Source organism: Cucumis melo, chromosome 9 (genome assembly GCF_025177605.1).
Source record: "Cucumis melo cultivar AY chromosome 9, USDA_Cmelo_AY_1.0, whole genome shotgun sequence".
Classification (NCBI taxonomy): domain Eukaryota; kingdom Viridiplantae; phylum Streptophyta; class Magnoliopsida; order Cucurbitales; family Cucurbitaceae; genus Cucumis; species Cucumis melo.
This window is the reverse complement of record NC_066865.1, coordinates 23,011,008-23,027,358: the sequence shown is the minus strand read 5'-3', so window position 1 is coordinate 23,027,358 and position 16,351 is coordinate 23,011,008. Positions and strand designations below refer to the sequence as shown.

The 16,351-nt window shown below is 31.7% G+C and overlaps 3 protein-coding genes across 3 annotated transcripts; 2 read left to right on the top strand and 1 right to left on the bottom strand.

Annotated features, from left to right (window-relative positions):
* Nucleotides 1-2,514: 2,514 nt before the first annotated feature.
* LOC103482692 (protein STAY-GREEN homolog, chloroplastic-like) lies at nt 2,515-4,842 on the top strand. Its single transcript, XM_008438967.3, has 4 exons — nt 2,515-3,000; nt 3,088-3,261; nt 4,054-4,221; nt 4,443-4,842. The coding sequence occupies exons 1-4, from the start codon at nt 2,878-2,880 to the stop codon at nt 4,749-4,751; spliced, it is 774 nt and encodes a 257-aa protein (XP_008437189.1). The 5' UTR covers nt 2,515-2,877; the 3' UTR covers nt 4,752-4,842.
* A 4,009-nt stretch (nt 4,843-8,851) lies between these two features.
* On the bottom strand, nt 8,852-12,890 carry LOC103482691 (protein FIZZY-RELATED 2). The gene is made up of 10 exons (XM_008438966.3): nt 12,182-12,890; nt 11,983-12,105; nt 11,658-11,762; nt 11,299-11,478; nt 10,986-11,048; nt 10,700-10,894; nt 10,085-10,186; nt 9,938-10,000; nt 9,743-9,811; nt 8,852-9,422 (listed from the first exon to the last, which is right to left on the bottom strand). The coding sequence occupies exons 1-10, from the start codon at nt 12,737-12,739 to the stop codon at nt 9,369-9,371; spliced, it is 1,512 nt and encodes a 503-aa protein (XP_008437188.1). The 5' UTR covers nt 12,740-12,890; the 3' UTR covers nt 8,852-9,368.
* Nucleotides 12,891-13,219: 329 nt separating this feature from the next.
* Nucleotides 13,220-16,351, top strand: LOC127150938 (uncharacterized). The gene is made up of 4 exons (XM_051089849.1): nt 13,220-13,420; nt 13,686-14,634; nt 14,850-15,631; nt 15,800-16,351. The coding sequence occupies exons 2-4, from the start codon at nt 13,698-13,700 to the stop codon at nt 16,223-16,225; spliced, it is 2,145 nt and encodes a 714-aa protein (XP_050945806.1). The 5' UTR covers nt 13,220-13,420; nt 13,686-13,697; the 3' UTR covers nt 16,226-16,351.

The window sequence follows — 16,351 nt, the reverse complement described above, 5'->3', positions numbered from 1 at the left end:
TCAAAAGTTTCAAAATATATTTAAACAAATCTTTAGAAAATAGTTAAAAAAAAATATTATTATCGTCAATTTTGAATAAAAAGCGTTATTGTTTTATTTTAAAAACACTTTTAAATCAACTTTACAAATTATATAGATGTTCTCTTTTATTTCCATATAGATATACTTCCATTTTCTCTGGTTTGTTCAACCGTTACACCAATGTTCTCGCAACATAACATCATTCAAAATTTCAAAATCAAAATCTCGTATTAAAACTTATCCAAATCGATTAATACTCAAATACCAAAAAGACATATTAGGTTATTAAAACGCACTCACTACAAGCGTAACGCCTTTGTCAAAAACAAAGTCTTAAAGTCTGCTTTTATTATTATTATTATTATTATTATTATTATTATTATTATTATTATTATTATTATTATTATTATTATTATTATTATTAAATCAGCATCTACAATATAATCTACAACGACATAGCACACCGACGTTATTGAAGATGTTTTGTTTGATTATGTATGTATTTTGATACACTTCCAACTTTCATTGTGAAAAATTTCTGAGGATAGAGTCCAAATCCCCATGAAATCCTCATGGGCCTTTGAGTGATATTTTCATTTTGTTTCTCTTAGCCCCACTCTACTTTTTTTTTTTTTTTTTTGCTCCCATTCCCTCACGTTTTCTTTTTCTTTTTTCAACTTTATCGTCCTTGCTAAGACTTACGTGCGAATCTTAAATATTTTCTAAGAGTGTTTTTAATTTAGAACTAAGAAAATTTACGTACGAAATTATACAAAATATCTTTATATTGTGTGTTTTATCTCACCGTTGAAATTTCAAAAGTTTCAAAATATATTTAAACAAATCTTTAGAAAATAGTTAAAAAAAAATATTATTATCGTCAATTTTGAATAAAAAGCGTTATTGTTTTATTTTAAAAACACTTTTAAATCAACTTTACAAATTATATAGATGTTCTCTTTTATTTCCATATAGATATACTTCCATTTTCTCTGGTTTGTTCAACCGTTACACCAATGTTCTCGCAACATAACATCATTCAAAATTTCAAAATCAAAATCTCGTATTAAAACTTATCCAAATCGATTAATACTCAAATACCAAAAAGACATATTAGGTTATTAAAACGCACTCACTACAAGCGTAACGCCTTTGTCAAAAACAAAGTCTTAAAGTCTGCTTTTATTATTATTATTATTATTATTATTATTATTATTATTATTATTATTATTATTATTATTATTATTATTATTATTATTATTATTATTATTATTATTATAAAAAGTTGACTATTTTCATTTATCCATAAAAGAGGAAAATATATTGTAAGTCTTTTTTTTAAAGAAAAAAAACATATTGTTGAACAGCTGATTAGGGATATTTTCATTTCGTTTTATTTTCTTTTTTATTTTTTCATTTTTTCTTTCTTTATTTTACTAGAGTACATTTTTATAAATTTGTCCATATTTAACATATATATATATATATATATATATATATATATATATATATATATTTCATAAATTTATGGTACATTTGTTTAGTACAACTATGAGAGGTTAGATGATTCAAATTTCTGTCTCTAAAATAAGACGTCTTATCAGTTATTGTTGAGCTAAACTCGTTATAACTATAAGATGTATATCATTGTCCCATTGTCCCATTTCAATTGTACATTCTATAAAAGTTGGATATATTTTAGAATACAAGATACCCACGATTTTGTTTTTAAATGTAGAGAATATATTTAAAAATAGGAGCATTTTAGAAAGTGACAAAATATTGAAACTATTTACCAGAGATGTGTATAATTTCTTTTAATTTTTATTCCCAATTTAACTATTCTTGATTTGGAAGTGAGTCTCAATCTTGAACAAGGGGTTCCACCTTCTCATAGGTACGAGAAAGAGTTCAATCTTAAACCAATTGTTCATTAAAGAATCAGTAGGGTTTAAGGAACAAAATGTAATATCGAGAGTAAATCGATATTTTGATCCAATCGAGATTACGAACAATCTATGAATGATTAGCTTACTAATCATGATTATATCAAATAGACATAAATATATTTACAACGAGGGGAGTGCAACTACGTAACTTTAGTGGAATGATCCGTTATTTAAAGAATGTTGATTAGCTTGATCTAAGAGAGTTTCGTTTTAATTAATTTCGAACCGTTTTAGATGCATATATCAATTTTCTATCCAAAGTTTGAAGCAAACTTCATTTTGATCCTAATTTTGGATCGAGAATCCAATCATATAAAAAATCTTTCATTTCAAAGTTACAATAAAAAGAAAAATTACATTAATTGAAATGAAATTTCATTTCCAAGTCCTTAATTTGGGTAAAATAACACATTCATCTTAGTGAACTTTCAAACATTTTAGAAACAAAATCATGTAGCGGAGTAAATCTAAAAGCATAAAACTGAAAAGAAAACGAGTATTTAATGGGGGCGGTAGAGTATAGAAGTATTGTAGTGGGTAGGATCGAAAGTCAAAAACAGAGACGGTGTCGTATTAGTAATCAACCACGTAAACCCCTCCAAAAAGAAAAATGGTTGCTTATTACAATCAAACCTAAAACAAAGTCTAGTACTTGAAGCAACAGCGAAGAAAAAAAGCTATTCCTTTCCAACACGCTTCTAATTCCCAAAAATTCTGGATTTCACCACTCTTCAGGATTGTACACAACATTTCCTTTTTCATTCTTCCCCTTTTTCTCCTTTTTCTTTTTTCTTTTGTTTCCTACAAGCCTCATATTTCTTCCTCCCCTAAGATTCCTCTGTGTTTTTTTATCTTTCAAACCGATCACAAACCCTCCCTAATTTCTGGAGCTAATCTGTTGGAGAAGATGAGGGTTTTGACTAGTAATTCTTCTCCTCTTCTTGTTCCTTCTTCAAACCCTTATCAGGATTCTTCTTCTCTCTTCCTCTGTAAACGCAAATCCAAGGAGAAAAACCACAGAATGGTTCCTGTAAGTCTTTTTTTTTTTTTTTTTTTTTCATTAAAGATTGAACTTTCGAAAGTGGGTTTTGTTTTGATTTTGATTTTAATTTTATAGATGGCGAGATTGTTTGGGCCAGCCATATTTGAAGCTTCGAAGCTAAAGGTTCTGTTTTTAGGGGTGGATGAGAAGAAACATCCAGGCAAATTTCCAAGGACTTATACGCTTACACATAGTGATATTACTTCTAAACTTACTCTTGCCATTTCTCAATCCATTAACAATTCTCAGGTAACTCTTCTTCTTTTGTTTATTTAATGAAAACCCCTTTTTTAGTTTATCAGATGTTTGGAAATTGTAAAAAGAGTAATTGATCTTTGTTTTAGAAATGATTTTGAAAGTTTTGTTTTAGGTTATAATTATGTGAAACGTGTTTTTTTATTTTCATCGTGCTTTTCTTTACCACTTCAATCGATCTTCAATAATGCTTCTCATATCAGATAAGTATTGTTTTTTTTTTTTTTTCTTTTTTAATCATTTTATTTAGCTTGAAGACACTACTTCAATATTTAAAAAAAAAAAAAAGCTACAATTTCGAAAACTATAAAATAGTTTAGAAAAATATGTTTTGGTTTTAGAATTGGGTAAGGGTACATTTGAGCCCTTTTTAGGAATAATAAATTTAAAATATTTCAACATTTTTCTATAACGGGAAATATAATAAAATTCATGTTTTATGGATTTTTATAATCAATAAATAGCCATAAATTTTAAGAACTAAATCTAAATTTTGTTACATTTACAAATATTTTTGAGACTATAGTATATCTTCCAGGTATGTTTATAATTGCATTTTAAAATTTGGTTAGAAATTCAAGTTTCTTCAATAGGAGTGAAAATCATAGTATGAAATTCGACAATGTTACTGAATAGAGAGCTTCGAGTCCCAACAATCCAGTTGGAAAATTGGAAGATAAAAATTTACTACTATATGGGATTTTTTTTTTTTTTTTTAATTTTTTGGTATGGGTGTTAAAAATGTAAGTATTGTAATTGATGATGGATGAATAATATATTATGCAGTTACAAGGATGGTATAATTGGCTTCAAAGGGATGAAGTGGTAGCAGAATGGAAGAAAGTACAGGGGAAAATGTCCCTTCATGTTCATTGTCATATCAGTGGTGGCCATTTTCTTCTAGATCTCTGTGCTAATCTCCGATACTTCATCTTTCGCAGAGAACTTCCTGTGGTAATTTCTCTCTCTTTTTCACAACTACCCATAGTAAAATCAATCATTGCTATAGTAAATAAATTTTTACCTATGGGCGAATTATTTGCACTATGTCAGGTCTATTTGTCCAATAGAAAAACTGGATGTAGTATTGAAACATGTCCCATTTTTTGAATTATTGTTATTATATAATTGAACATATGGTTGACACGTGATGAAAAAAAATAAAAATAAAACAGGTGCTGAATGCTTTCGTCCATGGAGATGTGGACTTGTTCAAGAATTACCCAGAGCTACAAGAGGCTATGGTTTGGGTTTATTTCCACTCCAAAATTCCGGAATTCAACAAAGTAGAATGCTGGGGCCCACTAAAGGATCCAGCCCCACCTTCAAGTGGGCTTGATGGGCGGCCCAAATCAGATGAGCCCATGTGGGAATTGAGCCGGATGGAGCGGCCCAAACCTTGCCAAGAAGACTGCAATTGTTGCTTCCCAACCATCCCTTCCATTTCATGGTCCCCCAAGAACAGTGAGTTGGAGAGCACGTGATTGATTTTATTTGGCTCCCCCTTAAATGTAAATAGTTAATATCAATATTTGTTGTTATTATATAATATAACATCCATTCCTATTCCTCCAATGTTTTAGTCCTTATATTTTAATTCATTAATCTTTATAGTATCTATGATGTGAAAGTAGGAAAGTATCAAGGAAATGTTCTTTGATGAACTATAACCAAATTTCTCCTTATATTTTGATCAAATCAAATCTTTTTGGCTTGTGGTTCAAATTCTTCTACTTTACATCCTAAGAAAACAAATTAGAAAGTATTGAATTGAACTTAAAATGTAAGCCACTGTAGGTGATATTGACTGATGTTGCTCGGCGGGAGAAGCTTCCACATCCCCAATCACATCCCTGTCCTTGTCATAGCAATTTATTGAACGCTATAGAAGAAGTCTACAAGAAAATCATTTTCGATTGCAAAATTCTAATGTTCTTGAAACTTTTCATAGCATAAACGATGCCAGGATTGATTATATTAGTGAAAAAACTTTTTCTTAAGTAATAGACAACATCATAGTAAACATATATATATATATATATATATATATATATATACATAGTATTTTTAGCATTGCTTGCTTTCTTTTTCTAATATTTGTCTGTTATTGTGACAATTTTATAAATTTGGAATAGCAGGTAAAAGTCTTCATAGTAATTTTGTTTGTCTGAGTAACAAATTGCTTCAAACATAATCATTCCAAAATCAACTTTTGATTAGTATGTAAAGTTAACATATTTTCAAATATAAAACATATATATATATATATATATATATATATATATATATATATATATGTTAAAGTCGGTTATATATATATAAACGAAAAAAAAGATGTTATTTTCATCTTTTCTATATCTACAATCATAAACAAAACATCTTCAAATTTCAAATACACACACAAAAAAAAAAAAAAAAAGGAATTACTTAACAAAGTTTTAGTGTTATACGTTATACTTTTAAGTTGAAGTTATTGTTTAAAAAACATCCGAGTATGTTTTATTGCAAGTAATTTTAGGATAATGAATCATGAGGAGATTTTATGTATGTTTATGAATTAACATATGGTTTTCAATTCACAATACCTTGTACCTATGGCGATTACTTAATACACATTGTTAATGTATTTTCATGGGGTAAATGATGTAATAATTTCTTGATACTAAGGTGTGAATGTGTTTCTAAGATGTAAATGAAATGGTTATTACTCCATGCACCATAAAAACGTATTTCAATAGTGTGTAGCTATAAGTGCACCCATGATAAAAATTACTTTATCGTGCGTATTAATTAATTAGATTAAACAATGTCAATATATGACAATAAGTTGGAGTATCTATAATAGGTCTTATTTATTTTTGCACTTTTATATGGTATGAATGAAGTTTTTTAAAAAGTTATTTTACTACAAAATTGACTACTCAATCAACTCTTTAGCTCATGTTTTATCTCATCTTCCATTAGGTTACTTTTGAGTTCAACCAGGTTTTCTTGACTAAGATCTGTCCAGTGGTTACACAGTTTCATATCACCATTTTTATGTACATTTAGGTAGACATCAAAGTGTGTGTATTCTGTGTTATAATAAGAATGCTAAATATAGAATAAGTTAGGTTTAAAGATGGTAAAAACTTAGATGGTAAGATTATTCTACAAAAAGGTCTACAAAGAACCTTAAACCCAAGAAAAGGTCTAGAAAAAGAACGGGGATGGGCCAAAGCCCATATGAAGCCCAAACCTCGATCGGGGAACATCCCACCTAAGGCATCCAATCCAATGAAACCACAAAAAACATATGGAATGGACTACCAAACCTACTCCTAAATACACCATGAACACTCATTAGCAAGCAAGTAAATTCTCCAAGTTATAAAATCATAACTTATATTCTCACTTTCATCCTTTTCTTAAGCATGCATTAGAGAAAATGACATCCACAAGCACCAGTAAATAATACGACAGTTATTCTTCTTTGCAACTTTCTTACTCTCTCCCTACAAACAGATTATTGACCACTGTTGCTGCCAAATCCAATTTGAGCATCAACAATTCTCAGTTAAAGCTCCACTTGTAATTCAAACAATTTTTGTAAGTAGTTTCTTTTAAGACCAAGATGGTTGTTGGGGGCAAGTGTGTATGTGCTGACATAGCTCCATTTGGGAGATAACTTAGGTTTAAAGGTAGGAAAAGTTTTGATAGTACATTCTAAGAAAAGCTCTAAAACACTGCCTCTTAAATCCAAGAAAGAGGTCTAGAGAAAGACCCTTAGACCACGCACGTCGAGCCGAGATCAATCAAAAACCCTAAGGACATCCCACTTGAACAAGTCATCTTATAAAATATACATAATATTAAATTTTCATCGACACATCGGTTTTGGTTTTCAATATTGACATAAGAATTGAATTAACTATTGTTGTCCAATCTATATCTATCTATATAAAATTAAAAGTAGTCAAATTAATTATGGATTAGTTAATCCATAAATTTAAGTTCCATTCAATAATTTAAATTTTCTACTAACTAAGCATTGACATTTCTATTAACATATACATATAAATATTAAATTTATATCAAGATATGATAATTAGAACTTGTCAAACTAGAGTTCAATTAGGCACAATTAAAATTTTTATAAAATTTTTATAAAATCTAAACCTTGACATTTCAAATAGTGGGTAAAATATTGTATATAAATTTAATTCTATATAACTAAAAAATAAAAATCAATTTCTTAAGGAAGGAAAAGAAAAGGGAACAGTATAGTGTATGTAAACACATAGAGTAGGTGGTTGTTTTCGTCTTCTTTAAAATAATGATGATTTGTTAGGCATCGGAAACCCTTTCAAGGACGGCTACCGTAATGCAAACAAATTAATCCTTTAAATCTAAACTTTATTTGGTGGTTTGTCTCTTTCTTATTATATTATATTATTGGACTTATAAAAAGTTTGAATCCATATCTAATAATCTATTTAATTATATTACTTACAAATATATTAATATTCAACACTATTACAAAATTAATAATAATAATAATAATAATAACTCATGTGGGACCCTTCAAAAAGGGATTATTGAACGAATTATATGTTTTTTTTTTCCATATCAAATCTTGAACAAAAGTGCATCAAAGAACATGACAAGACGATTGGACAGAGAAGAGTTTATTTATTTATTTATTTATTTATTTATTTTATTTATTATTTTCTGGGGGGGAATTTAAATGAGACTTTAAATAGAGGAAAATGTTGTAAGGAAACGTGAAAATGCACAAAAAGTATTTGAAGTTCGTAGTGGTTCGGTTAGCCCTTGTTGGTGTCATTAAAAAGGGTTCTAAAGAAAGACGATCCAAAAGAAAAAAAGAATACATGATAATAATAGTAATAATAAAATGAATGAATAAATAAATTGATTAGTTGAAACGAAAAAGAAAGATGATAGCTTGGAAAGGAGGTATGGTATTTCTTTTTATATATATAGATTTATTTATTCAAAGATAGAAACAAGTAGATATGATTTTTATTTAGAAGAATATATTTTATTTGATAGACTTGATTTTAGCATCAAGGAGTATGGTATGTATTATATATATTTGACAATTAGCACGTGAACATGTCAATTTTGTAATTGCTAATTTTAAAATATAAGGCAGTAAATAAGACATGAATTATCCCAAGATTAATTTTTTTGATATTCAACTTCTTTTAATCTTACAGCAAAATTTATTTCCAAAAAGAGAATTTAACCCAACAAAAAAAAAAAAGAGGAACTTTGGTAAAGAACAAGAGAATAAAGAAACTAAAATCTTACTCATTTAAAAAGCAATGCATTGCCACATTTAACCATTCACATAGTGTGATGCAACTTACAAACTTCATTTTTCCAAATTATTTTTTTTTTAAGAAAACAATCACATGCATTTCCAAATTATCAACAAAGAGATAAAATCAAGATTCTCTATGTACAACATCAATTTAAAGCCATATATGTAAAAGATCAAAAAAAAAAAAAAAAAAAAAGCCTATGATAATTAATTTATAGAAATCATGCACAATTTTTCTCTAAGAATTTATCTAAAGACTTCAAAATTTTCATATAAATATATATATATATATATATATATATTAAATAGTGTTATCAATCCCATCAAAATTTTTCAGATTTCAAACTATAATGGAAAAGAATAATACATATGTACATGAATTATACCCCAAATATCTATGAATGAATCATATGAATAAAAAATCTCTCCTCTCTTAAATTTACAAGTCACGGAAGTAATAATCAAAATATTGGGTAATTATTTACCTTACTATATTTTTCTATTGAAGTGGGGGAAGAAGAAAATAAGGGAGATTTGAGAACATCTCCTCCGTGTAAAGACTATTCGAAAATCCATCACTTCCTTTTTTTTTTTTCATCTACAGCTTTCTCAGATCTCATGTAGCTTTGCTTTGGCTAATGCAGACCAGATTTGGTTAAGTTCTTCATATTGAATCTTTCTAAACCATTGACAAAAAATCTTTGTCATTATTCCTCAAAAAAGATGGTGCAAGAAAGTTGAAGGGTATGTGTTAAGAACAGGGGTCCTTCAATGGTTAACGGATGGTGGTTCGTCCCAGGAAGGATGCTCCGATTTCACTGTCTGTGTTCTGCATTTTATAGTTTAAACCCATGTGTGAGTTTGAGTTGACAATGAAATCGAAAATAGAACAAGTCCTTTCTATAAGGATCCCAAGAACTAAATGTCAGACAAACATGTGTGTGTCATACAGTTTCACATCATGTGCAAAGATATCATTTATAATGAAGAAAAATGTTCAAGACAGCTCAGTAGTAGCTATTGATTTTGTCTGACTATAACTCATCTTGATCTGATCCAGAAACTGATGTCCACTGAAAAGACTACATTCAAGGGACAGAAGCAATCACATGTATTTCACATCATACGGAAATAGAAAAATTTATTTACCTGTGATTTAGGTGAAGGGAAGACATTCCAAAATCTTAGAGTTTCATCACCAGCACCGGTTACAATGGTCTGCAAGGGAAAAGAAACATGATCAGAAAACAAGTAAAAAATAACTAATTGGTATCTCTTTCGTTTTCCATAAATGGTAAAAAATGACGACTTAGAGATCAGGATACAAACAAGTAAAAACGCTACCTGTCCATCAGGAGATATGGCCAGATAAAGAACTCTGAAAGTATGGCCAGTCAATGTTGCCAACTATAAAAGAACATAAATTAAATTTAGATAGGGAAATAGCAGAATCTGATCATATTCGAGCGAGGGGGAAAAAAGCCAACAAACCTTGGACATAGTTGGATATCTCCAGACTATTATTTGGTTTTGGGAGAACCCATGAGTACTAACAAGTTCATTAACATTCTTAGACCATGCCAGATTGCACACCTGCCAAATAAGATGAAGATACGGTTTATGTCAACTTTGACATTGAAGTATGTATGGCCACTGAAGAACTATTCCATTCCCCAGATAACAAATATTCCAAGTATGTTCTAAAATGATACATCCAAACATCAGGACCAAAAAGGTGCATGGAGATTGAGACAAGTCTTGATAGCAGATAGTTGAACGACCATCTCAATGGTTTATTATTTTGATGAAACCAAACAGCATATATGCCAGGTTGGGAGCATAGAATTACAAGGGCATCCAACCTACCATTTGTTTACTCCAAAAAAGTTTCCCTCAATCAATATTTATTAATATTAACAAGAAGTCAAAAATCTAGAAATATTATTAATTTATGCTGGCATTTGATTTGCATGTCAAACAGACAATTCTTGAATTACTATAGGCGGAGGTTGGGTCTAAATTAAAAGATTCCTTCTAACCCACGCTTGAGTCACACAATAACGTACTAAAAAAAATATTACAAGCAAAGAGATAAAAATTAATTACCTGACTTCCAGTGTCCATGCAGCTCAAGTGTGTATTGGTAGTTGTATTCCAAAAACGAATACATCGATCGGCAGTTCCACCCCCTGATGCGAGTAGTCCATGAAGATGAGGGGACCATGCTATAGCTTTAACAGCAGCTGTGTGCTCGTAAAATTTGAGTACAGGTTGGGTTGAATGTTGATTCCAAACAAATAACTGAAAGCAGATAACGACAGATAAATATTAGTCATCATGGCAGAAGGAAAAACAAACTGATACAGAGATGGAAGAAAAGGTTATAACGTACTCTATTGTCATTTCCTCCTGATGCCAATTCACGATTATCATATGACCATTTCAATCCACAAACCTACAGCAGAACAATCACACTCCGGCTAAGAAGTTGGTAAAAGAAAAGCAAGAGAAATGCAAATTGACAGAGGATAATGAGCCGATGAAGAAACTATTCAAGAAGTAAAATATTACACAATATACTAGTGTCCTAAAAATTCAGTGAGAGTTATAACTTGGCAATACTCGAAAGCTTAAAACAAAGGCTTATAAACGACCCTAACATTTGATTTATAGCCAGGAAAAGAAAACATGTCTATAAGCCTCACCTCTGATTTATGACCAGATAATTTAGTCACAAAATCATCCTGAGCCCTAATATCTCTTTGAAGAATACTTTTGTCCCTGCTACCAGACGATAAAAGTGATGAGCTCCAAGCTAAGGCCCCAATTCGTAACCGATGCCCCTCCATGGTCCTAACCCTTTTACAGCGTGATGCATCCCAAATCTAGAGAGATGATCATTAGGGCACGGGTTAATCAACACTGGAAATAATCAAATCCATCGGAATCTCAGTTATGCAAATCTCAAGAAAATAAACTTCCACAAGAGCTGAAGAAAAAAAAAAAACCCAAATTGAAGTCGATACGCGAGAACATGCATAGATTTAAACAAATCATGACTAACCTGGACTTTCCCATTGCTAGTGCCAACAGCAAGATGAGTTCCACGCTGTGCCCAGCCCACTGAACATACACTGTCATCAATTCCTAAATCACATAACTTGGTGACCTGCAAACAAAAAGAATGATCTTGCTGTAATAAACGTCCCGTAAGCTACATAAATTCAGACATACAAAGAAACAATTCATCAATCTCGAGATCGGTTGCCGATTCATACTAATTCCAAAGAATGAAAAGACTATCTCATCGCTGAAACAAAGGTCAACAACAGATCGATCGACCCACAAAAAGATGAAACTCAAAATCAAAAGGGCAGTCAGAGAATTACCTTACTACTGCAAGCATTCCAGAGATACACACAATTACCCAACCCCACAGCCAGCACGTTATGCGAAGACCAATCCACAAGATTGAGATAAAAATCATCTTGCAAAGCAGGTGCATCCAAGACCTAACAATGCAGATAACGGGAAAATTAGAGAATCCAAAAAACAAATCAAACCCAAAATCGCTTAACAAAAATTCACCTTATAAGGCGATCGAGGAACCTTCCTCGGTGTCTTAACCGGACTAGGATTAAGCCCAGGAGCAGCATCATCAAACCCAAAAGGCGAAAGCGAATGCATTGACCTTCTAGTCTCGGTTTTATAACGAAAAATATTATGATTAGGAAGGCACATTGGTGAGCTTCTCTTCTCGGGAGTAGCAGGAGGGACTACACCAGAATCAGGACCAAACAAAGCAGTACGAAGAAGGGTAGCGTAAGCAGTAGAAGTATCCTCACGACCATCCGAGTGGGAATTGGAAACAGGGGAGATATCAAAAAGGGCAAAATTAGAACCAGATCTACTGGGTATGAATCTATCGGAGTAAATAGCTCTAGATGGGGACAAATGGTGGTTGATATTGATCATACGGTCGATTTGGCGAGATGGGGTTAGGGTTTCAAGTGAGTGAGAAGCCCGAGACATTGAAGACGGCAAATTGAGCTGAATAGAAGAAGAAGAAGAAGAAGAAGAAGAAGAAGAAGGTGAAGTTGTTGAAGAAGGTTGATGGGTCCGTTGAGGAAGAGCTTGATCTTCCATTGGAGAATCAATGGAAGAGATCTGGATGATGAAAATGAAGGGAAGAGGGAGAAAGAGAAAGATGAGAGAGAGAGAGAGAGAGAGAGAGAGAGAAGTGGAGATAGTAAAGGGAGAAGAGGGGGCTTGTAATAGACGGAGACGGAGAGAATTTTTGACAGCTTGGATTGTAATAATAAATAAAATATTAAAATAATAACAATAATAATAATAATAACAATAATAATAATAATAAAGAAAAGAGAGTTCCCGGCAAATCTTAGGTAAAAGCTAAGAGTTTTTGTAATGTATAACAGATTTGGTATAAAATATTAAGGATATGGCAATTTATGAAACAATTTGCAAATATAGCAAATTGATGATTTTTTAAAAATATATTCCAATTTTACCCTTGTTTTAAAAACAATCCTGGCGCGAATTTCTCCTCCTCCATTCGTCTGCGTGATTTTCTCCCTCTCCAATATATTCTCCACGATTTTCTCACTTCTTCCGCCTTACCATTCTCAAGAACGCCTTCTTCCGCACGACGCCTTCTTCCGCACGACGCCTTGTTCCGCCTCCAACGACGCCTTCGTTCGCCTCCAACGACGCCTTCTTCCGCCTCCAACCAGTCGTCATCTTCGGTCTCCAACCAGTCGTCATCTTCAGTCTCCAACCACAACTTCTTCCGCCTCCAACCATCTGGTATGTAGTCTTTCATTTTAGTTTCGTTAAATCTTTAGATTCTTTCTTTTTAGTATTTTAGTTTTTCTGTTTGTAATCTTGGATATAAATTCATCTTCTTGCAGAATTACATGTCTATCATTTTCATTTATTAATGATAGTGATAGACTTGTATCCTAGTGTATCACTGATAGAAGTCTATCACTAATACGCTATGATACAAGTCTATCACTGATAGACACTTTGTCTTCTAGCACTAATACACTATTTTTTGCACATTCTGCAGTAATTTGGAATTATGATTAAACTTCCCATAGTAGTGTTTCACAGTGGACAGTGGGATGATACAAATAGTTACTTGAATTACAAGACTACAGGTGTATTGGTTGATGAGATGATGTCTTTTGAAAATTTTGTGAGTTTGATATTAAGAGAAGTTCTATTTGATGCATCTCCTTCTTCAATACAACTGTCAATTTTATTGGATTATGGTATCACTAATATTCAAACTGTGGTTCAAATTCAAGAGGATAAAGATGTTACTTGGTTTCTAAGTTTAGTTAAAGGGCAAATTACAAGACATCCATTAGTTGCCCATGCTATTGCTCATGTCCCTGATATGGATTTAGAATGGTCTAGTGTTGTTGACAGTGGGATGGATAATTTGTGTTCTTTGCTGCCTTCTTCTTCCATTGATGACGATTTTCAAATTCTTACGGATATTCATGTTAGTAGCTTGTCTTCTACATTTGATTTGAAAGAAAAGGATATGTTTGCTAGCAAGGAATTACTATCAAAGTCATTTTACTACATTGCTATAAAGAACAACTTTGAGTTCAAGACTGTGAGATCAAATTCTAAATCTATTGAGTTTAAGTGCTCCCAAGATAATTGTCCATGGTATGTTCGTGCATCTCGTTACAAGGGTGGGGAATTATGGCGGCTAAGGAAGTATATTGCTAATCACAATTGCTCCATAAATGTTATTCAAACTACTCATAAACAAGCATCTGCATCACTGATTAGTGATTGTATTGGAAAAGACTTTAGTTCTTTTGATCGTTCAACTCCAAATGATATTATGATTCACATGCGTACTAAACTTGGTGTAAATGTTAGCTACTATAAAGCGTGGAGGGCAAAGGAACTTGTTATGAATTCTTTGAATGGTGAAGCAAAAGAATCTTATGCCTTGATTCCAAACTTTTTCATGAAACTAAAAGAAATTAACCCAGGTATGTTTTTATTCTTACAATTTATATATCATCAATCAAGCTTTTAATGATATGGTCTATCACTGACAAGTTCTATCAGTGATAGGCCTTATAGTAAATGAGCATATCATCAGACGACTGGTGTTATGGTGGTCTATCAGTGATAAACCATATCAGTGACAGACCTATAGTAAAACTGATACAGAGGGACATTTTAATAATATTTTTTATTTCAGGTTCATTCACTGCTTATGAAACTGATACAGAGGGACATTTTAAGTACTGTTTTATGGCTATTGGAGCATGCATTGAAGGATGGAAATATTGTAGGCCCAATATATCAGTTGACGGTACATTTTTGAAATCTAAATATGGTGGAACTCTTTTGACAGCCTCAACAATTGATGGTAATAATCAAATTTTCCCATTGGCCTTTAGTATTGTAGATTCTGAAAATGATGCATCATGGAGATGGTTTTTTGAGAATATAAAGAATAGTTTAGGGGATCGGGAAGATTTAGTTGTAATATCTGATCGACATTTAAGTATCCCAAAAAGTGTTCATAATGTTTTTCCAAATGCTGAATATTGCGTTTGTTTGCAACACCTTCTAAAAAGTTTGAAGTTGATATATAAGGACCCTATAATTGATAAGCTCTTCTTTAGATGTGGAAAAGCATATACAGTTGTTGATTTTGAGACTAACATGAGATGGATGGAGTCTATGTATCCTAGTATACGAGACTATCTTAGTAAGGTTAGTTTTGAAAAGTGGGCTCGAGCATATTGTACAAGGAAAAGATATCAAATGATGACTACAAACATTTCAGAAAGCTTAAATGCAGTTCTAAAAGAATCTAGAGATTTGCCTGTTGCAGCATTACTCGATTCTATCAGACAAATACTTCAAAATTGGTTTTATGATCGAAGAAAAGTTGCATGTTGTATGAGAACTGTTTTAACTAGTTGGGCTGAGGGAGAATTACGAATTCAACATCAAAACTCAAGAAGCTTCACAGTAAGTTTTTGTGTTTCAATGTTTATTTATTTAGTTAAAGGGTAATGTAACAAGACCTATCAATGATAGTCTCTATCGCTGATAGATTCTTATCAGTGATTGTTTATATCAGCGATAGATTCTATCAGGGATAAACCATATATGTTGACTAAGTTTTTTTTTCTTCAGGTTAATGCTATTAATGATGTTGAATTTCAAGTGATTGATGGAAGAAAACAATTTATTGTACGGTTAGATTGCAAATCATGTACCTGTCGCGTTTGGGATCTTGATGAAATTCCATGTGCCCACGCTCTTGCTGTTCTTCGTGGGCGTAATATGAATACTTACTCTTTTGTTTCCAAGTATTTTTTGTCAAGTACTTTGATTTCAACTTATACTGGATCAGTTCGTCCGGTTGGGAACCATGCCAATTGGAAATCTATTGGGATTGAGAATAACATACTACCTCCAACTTTCAAGCGTCGAGCAGGACGACCGCGAAAACAAAGAATATTATCAATTGGCGAGAAGAAAAGTCACTCAAGATGCAGCCATTGTCATCGTGCTGGTCACAATCGTAGAAATTGCAAATTTCCACCATTTTTACAGTGACGTGATATTATGTTTTCTATAATAAACTTTTAGCTTTAGCATATAGAGCATTTATTTTGTGTGTGTAGTAAATACTTTCTATTTGTTTGATTCAAACCGTTCAATAATAATCTACCTTTTTCTCAA

What these genes read in the sequence shown, in the direction of transcription:
- LOC127150938 (XM_051089849.1), top strand. Translation starts at nt 13,698, where the DNA reads ATGATTAAACTTCCCATAGTAGTGTTTCACAGTGGACAGTGGGATGAT. An exon ending in ACTAAAAGAAATTAACCCAG is followed by an intron (nt 14,635 to 14,849) that starts GTATGTTTTTAT and finishes TTTTTATTTCAG; the next exon opens with GTTCATTCACTGCTTATGAA. An exon ending in AAAACTCAAGAAGCTTCACA is followed by an intron (nt 15,632 to 15,799) that starts GTAAGTTTTTGT and finishes TTTTTTCTTCAG; the next exon opens with GTTAATGCTATTAATGATGT.
- LOC103482692 (XM_008438967.3), top strand. Translation starts at nt 2,878, where the DNA reads ATGAGGGTTTTGACTAGTAATTCTTCTCCTCTTCTTGTTCCTTCTTCA. An exon ending in AAAACCACAGAATGGTTCCT is followed by an intron (nt 3,001 to 3,087) that starts GTAAGTCTTTTT and finishes TTAATTTTATAG; the next exon opens with ATGGCGAGATTGTTTGGGCC. An exon ending in TTCGCAGAGAACTTCCTGTG is followed by an intron (nt 4,222 to 4,442) that starts GTAATTTCTCTC and finishes AAAATAAAACAG; the next exon opens with GTGCTGAATGCTTTCGTCCA.
- LOC103482691 (XM_008438966.3), bottom strand. Translation starts at nt 12,739, where the DNA reads ATGGAAGATCAAGCTCTTCCTCAACGGACCCATCAACCTTCTTCAACA. An exon ending in GCATGGACACTGGAAGTCAG is followed by an intron (nt 10,187 to 10,699) that starts GTAATTAATTTT and finishes CTTATTTGGCAG; the next exon opens with GTGTGCAATCTGGCATGGTC. An exon ending in GATATCCAACTATGTCCAAG is followed by an intron (nt 10,001 to 10,084) that starts GTTTGTTGGCTT and finishes GTTCTTTTATAG; the next exon opens with TTGGCAACATTGACTGGCCA.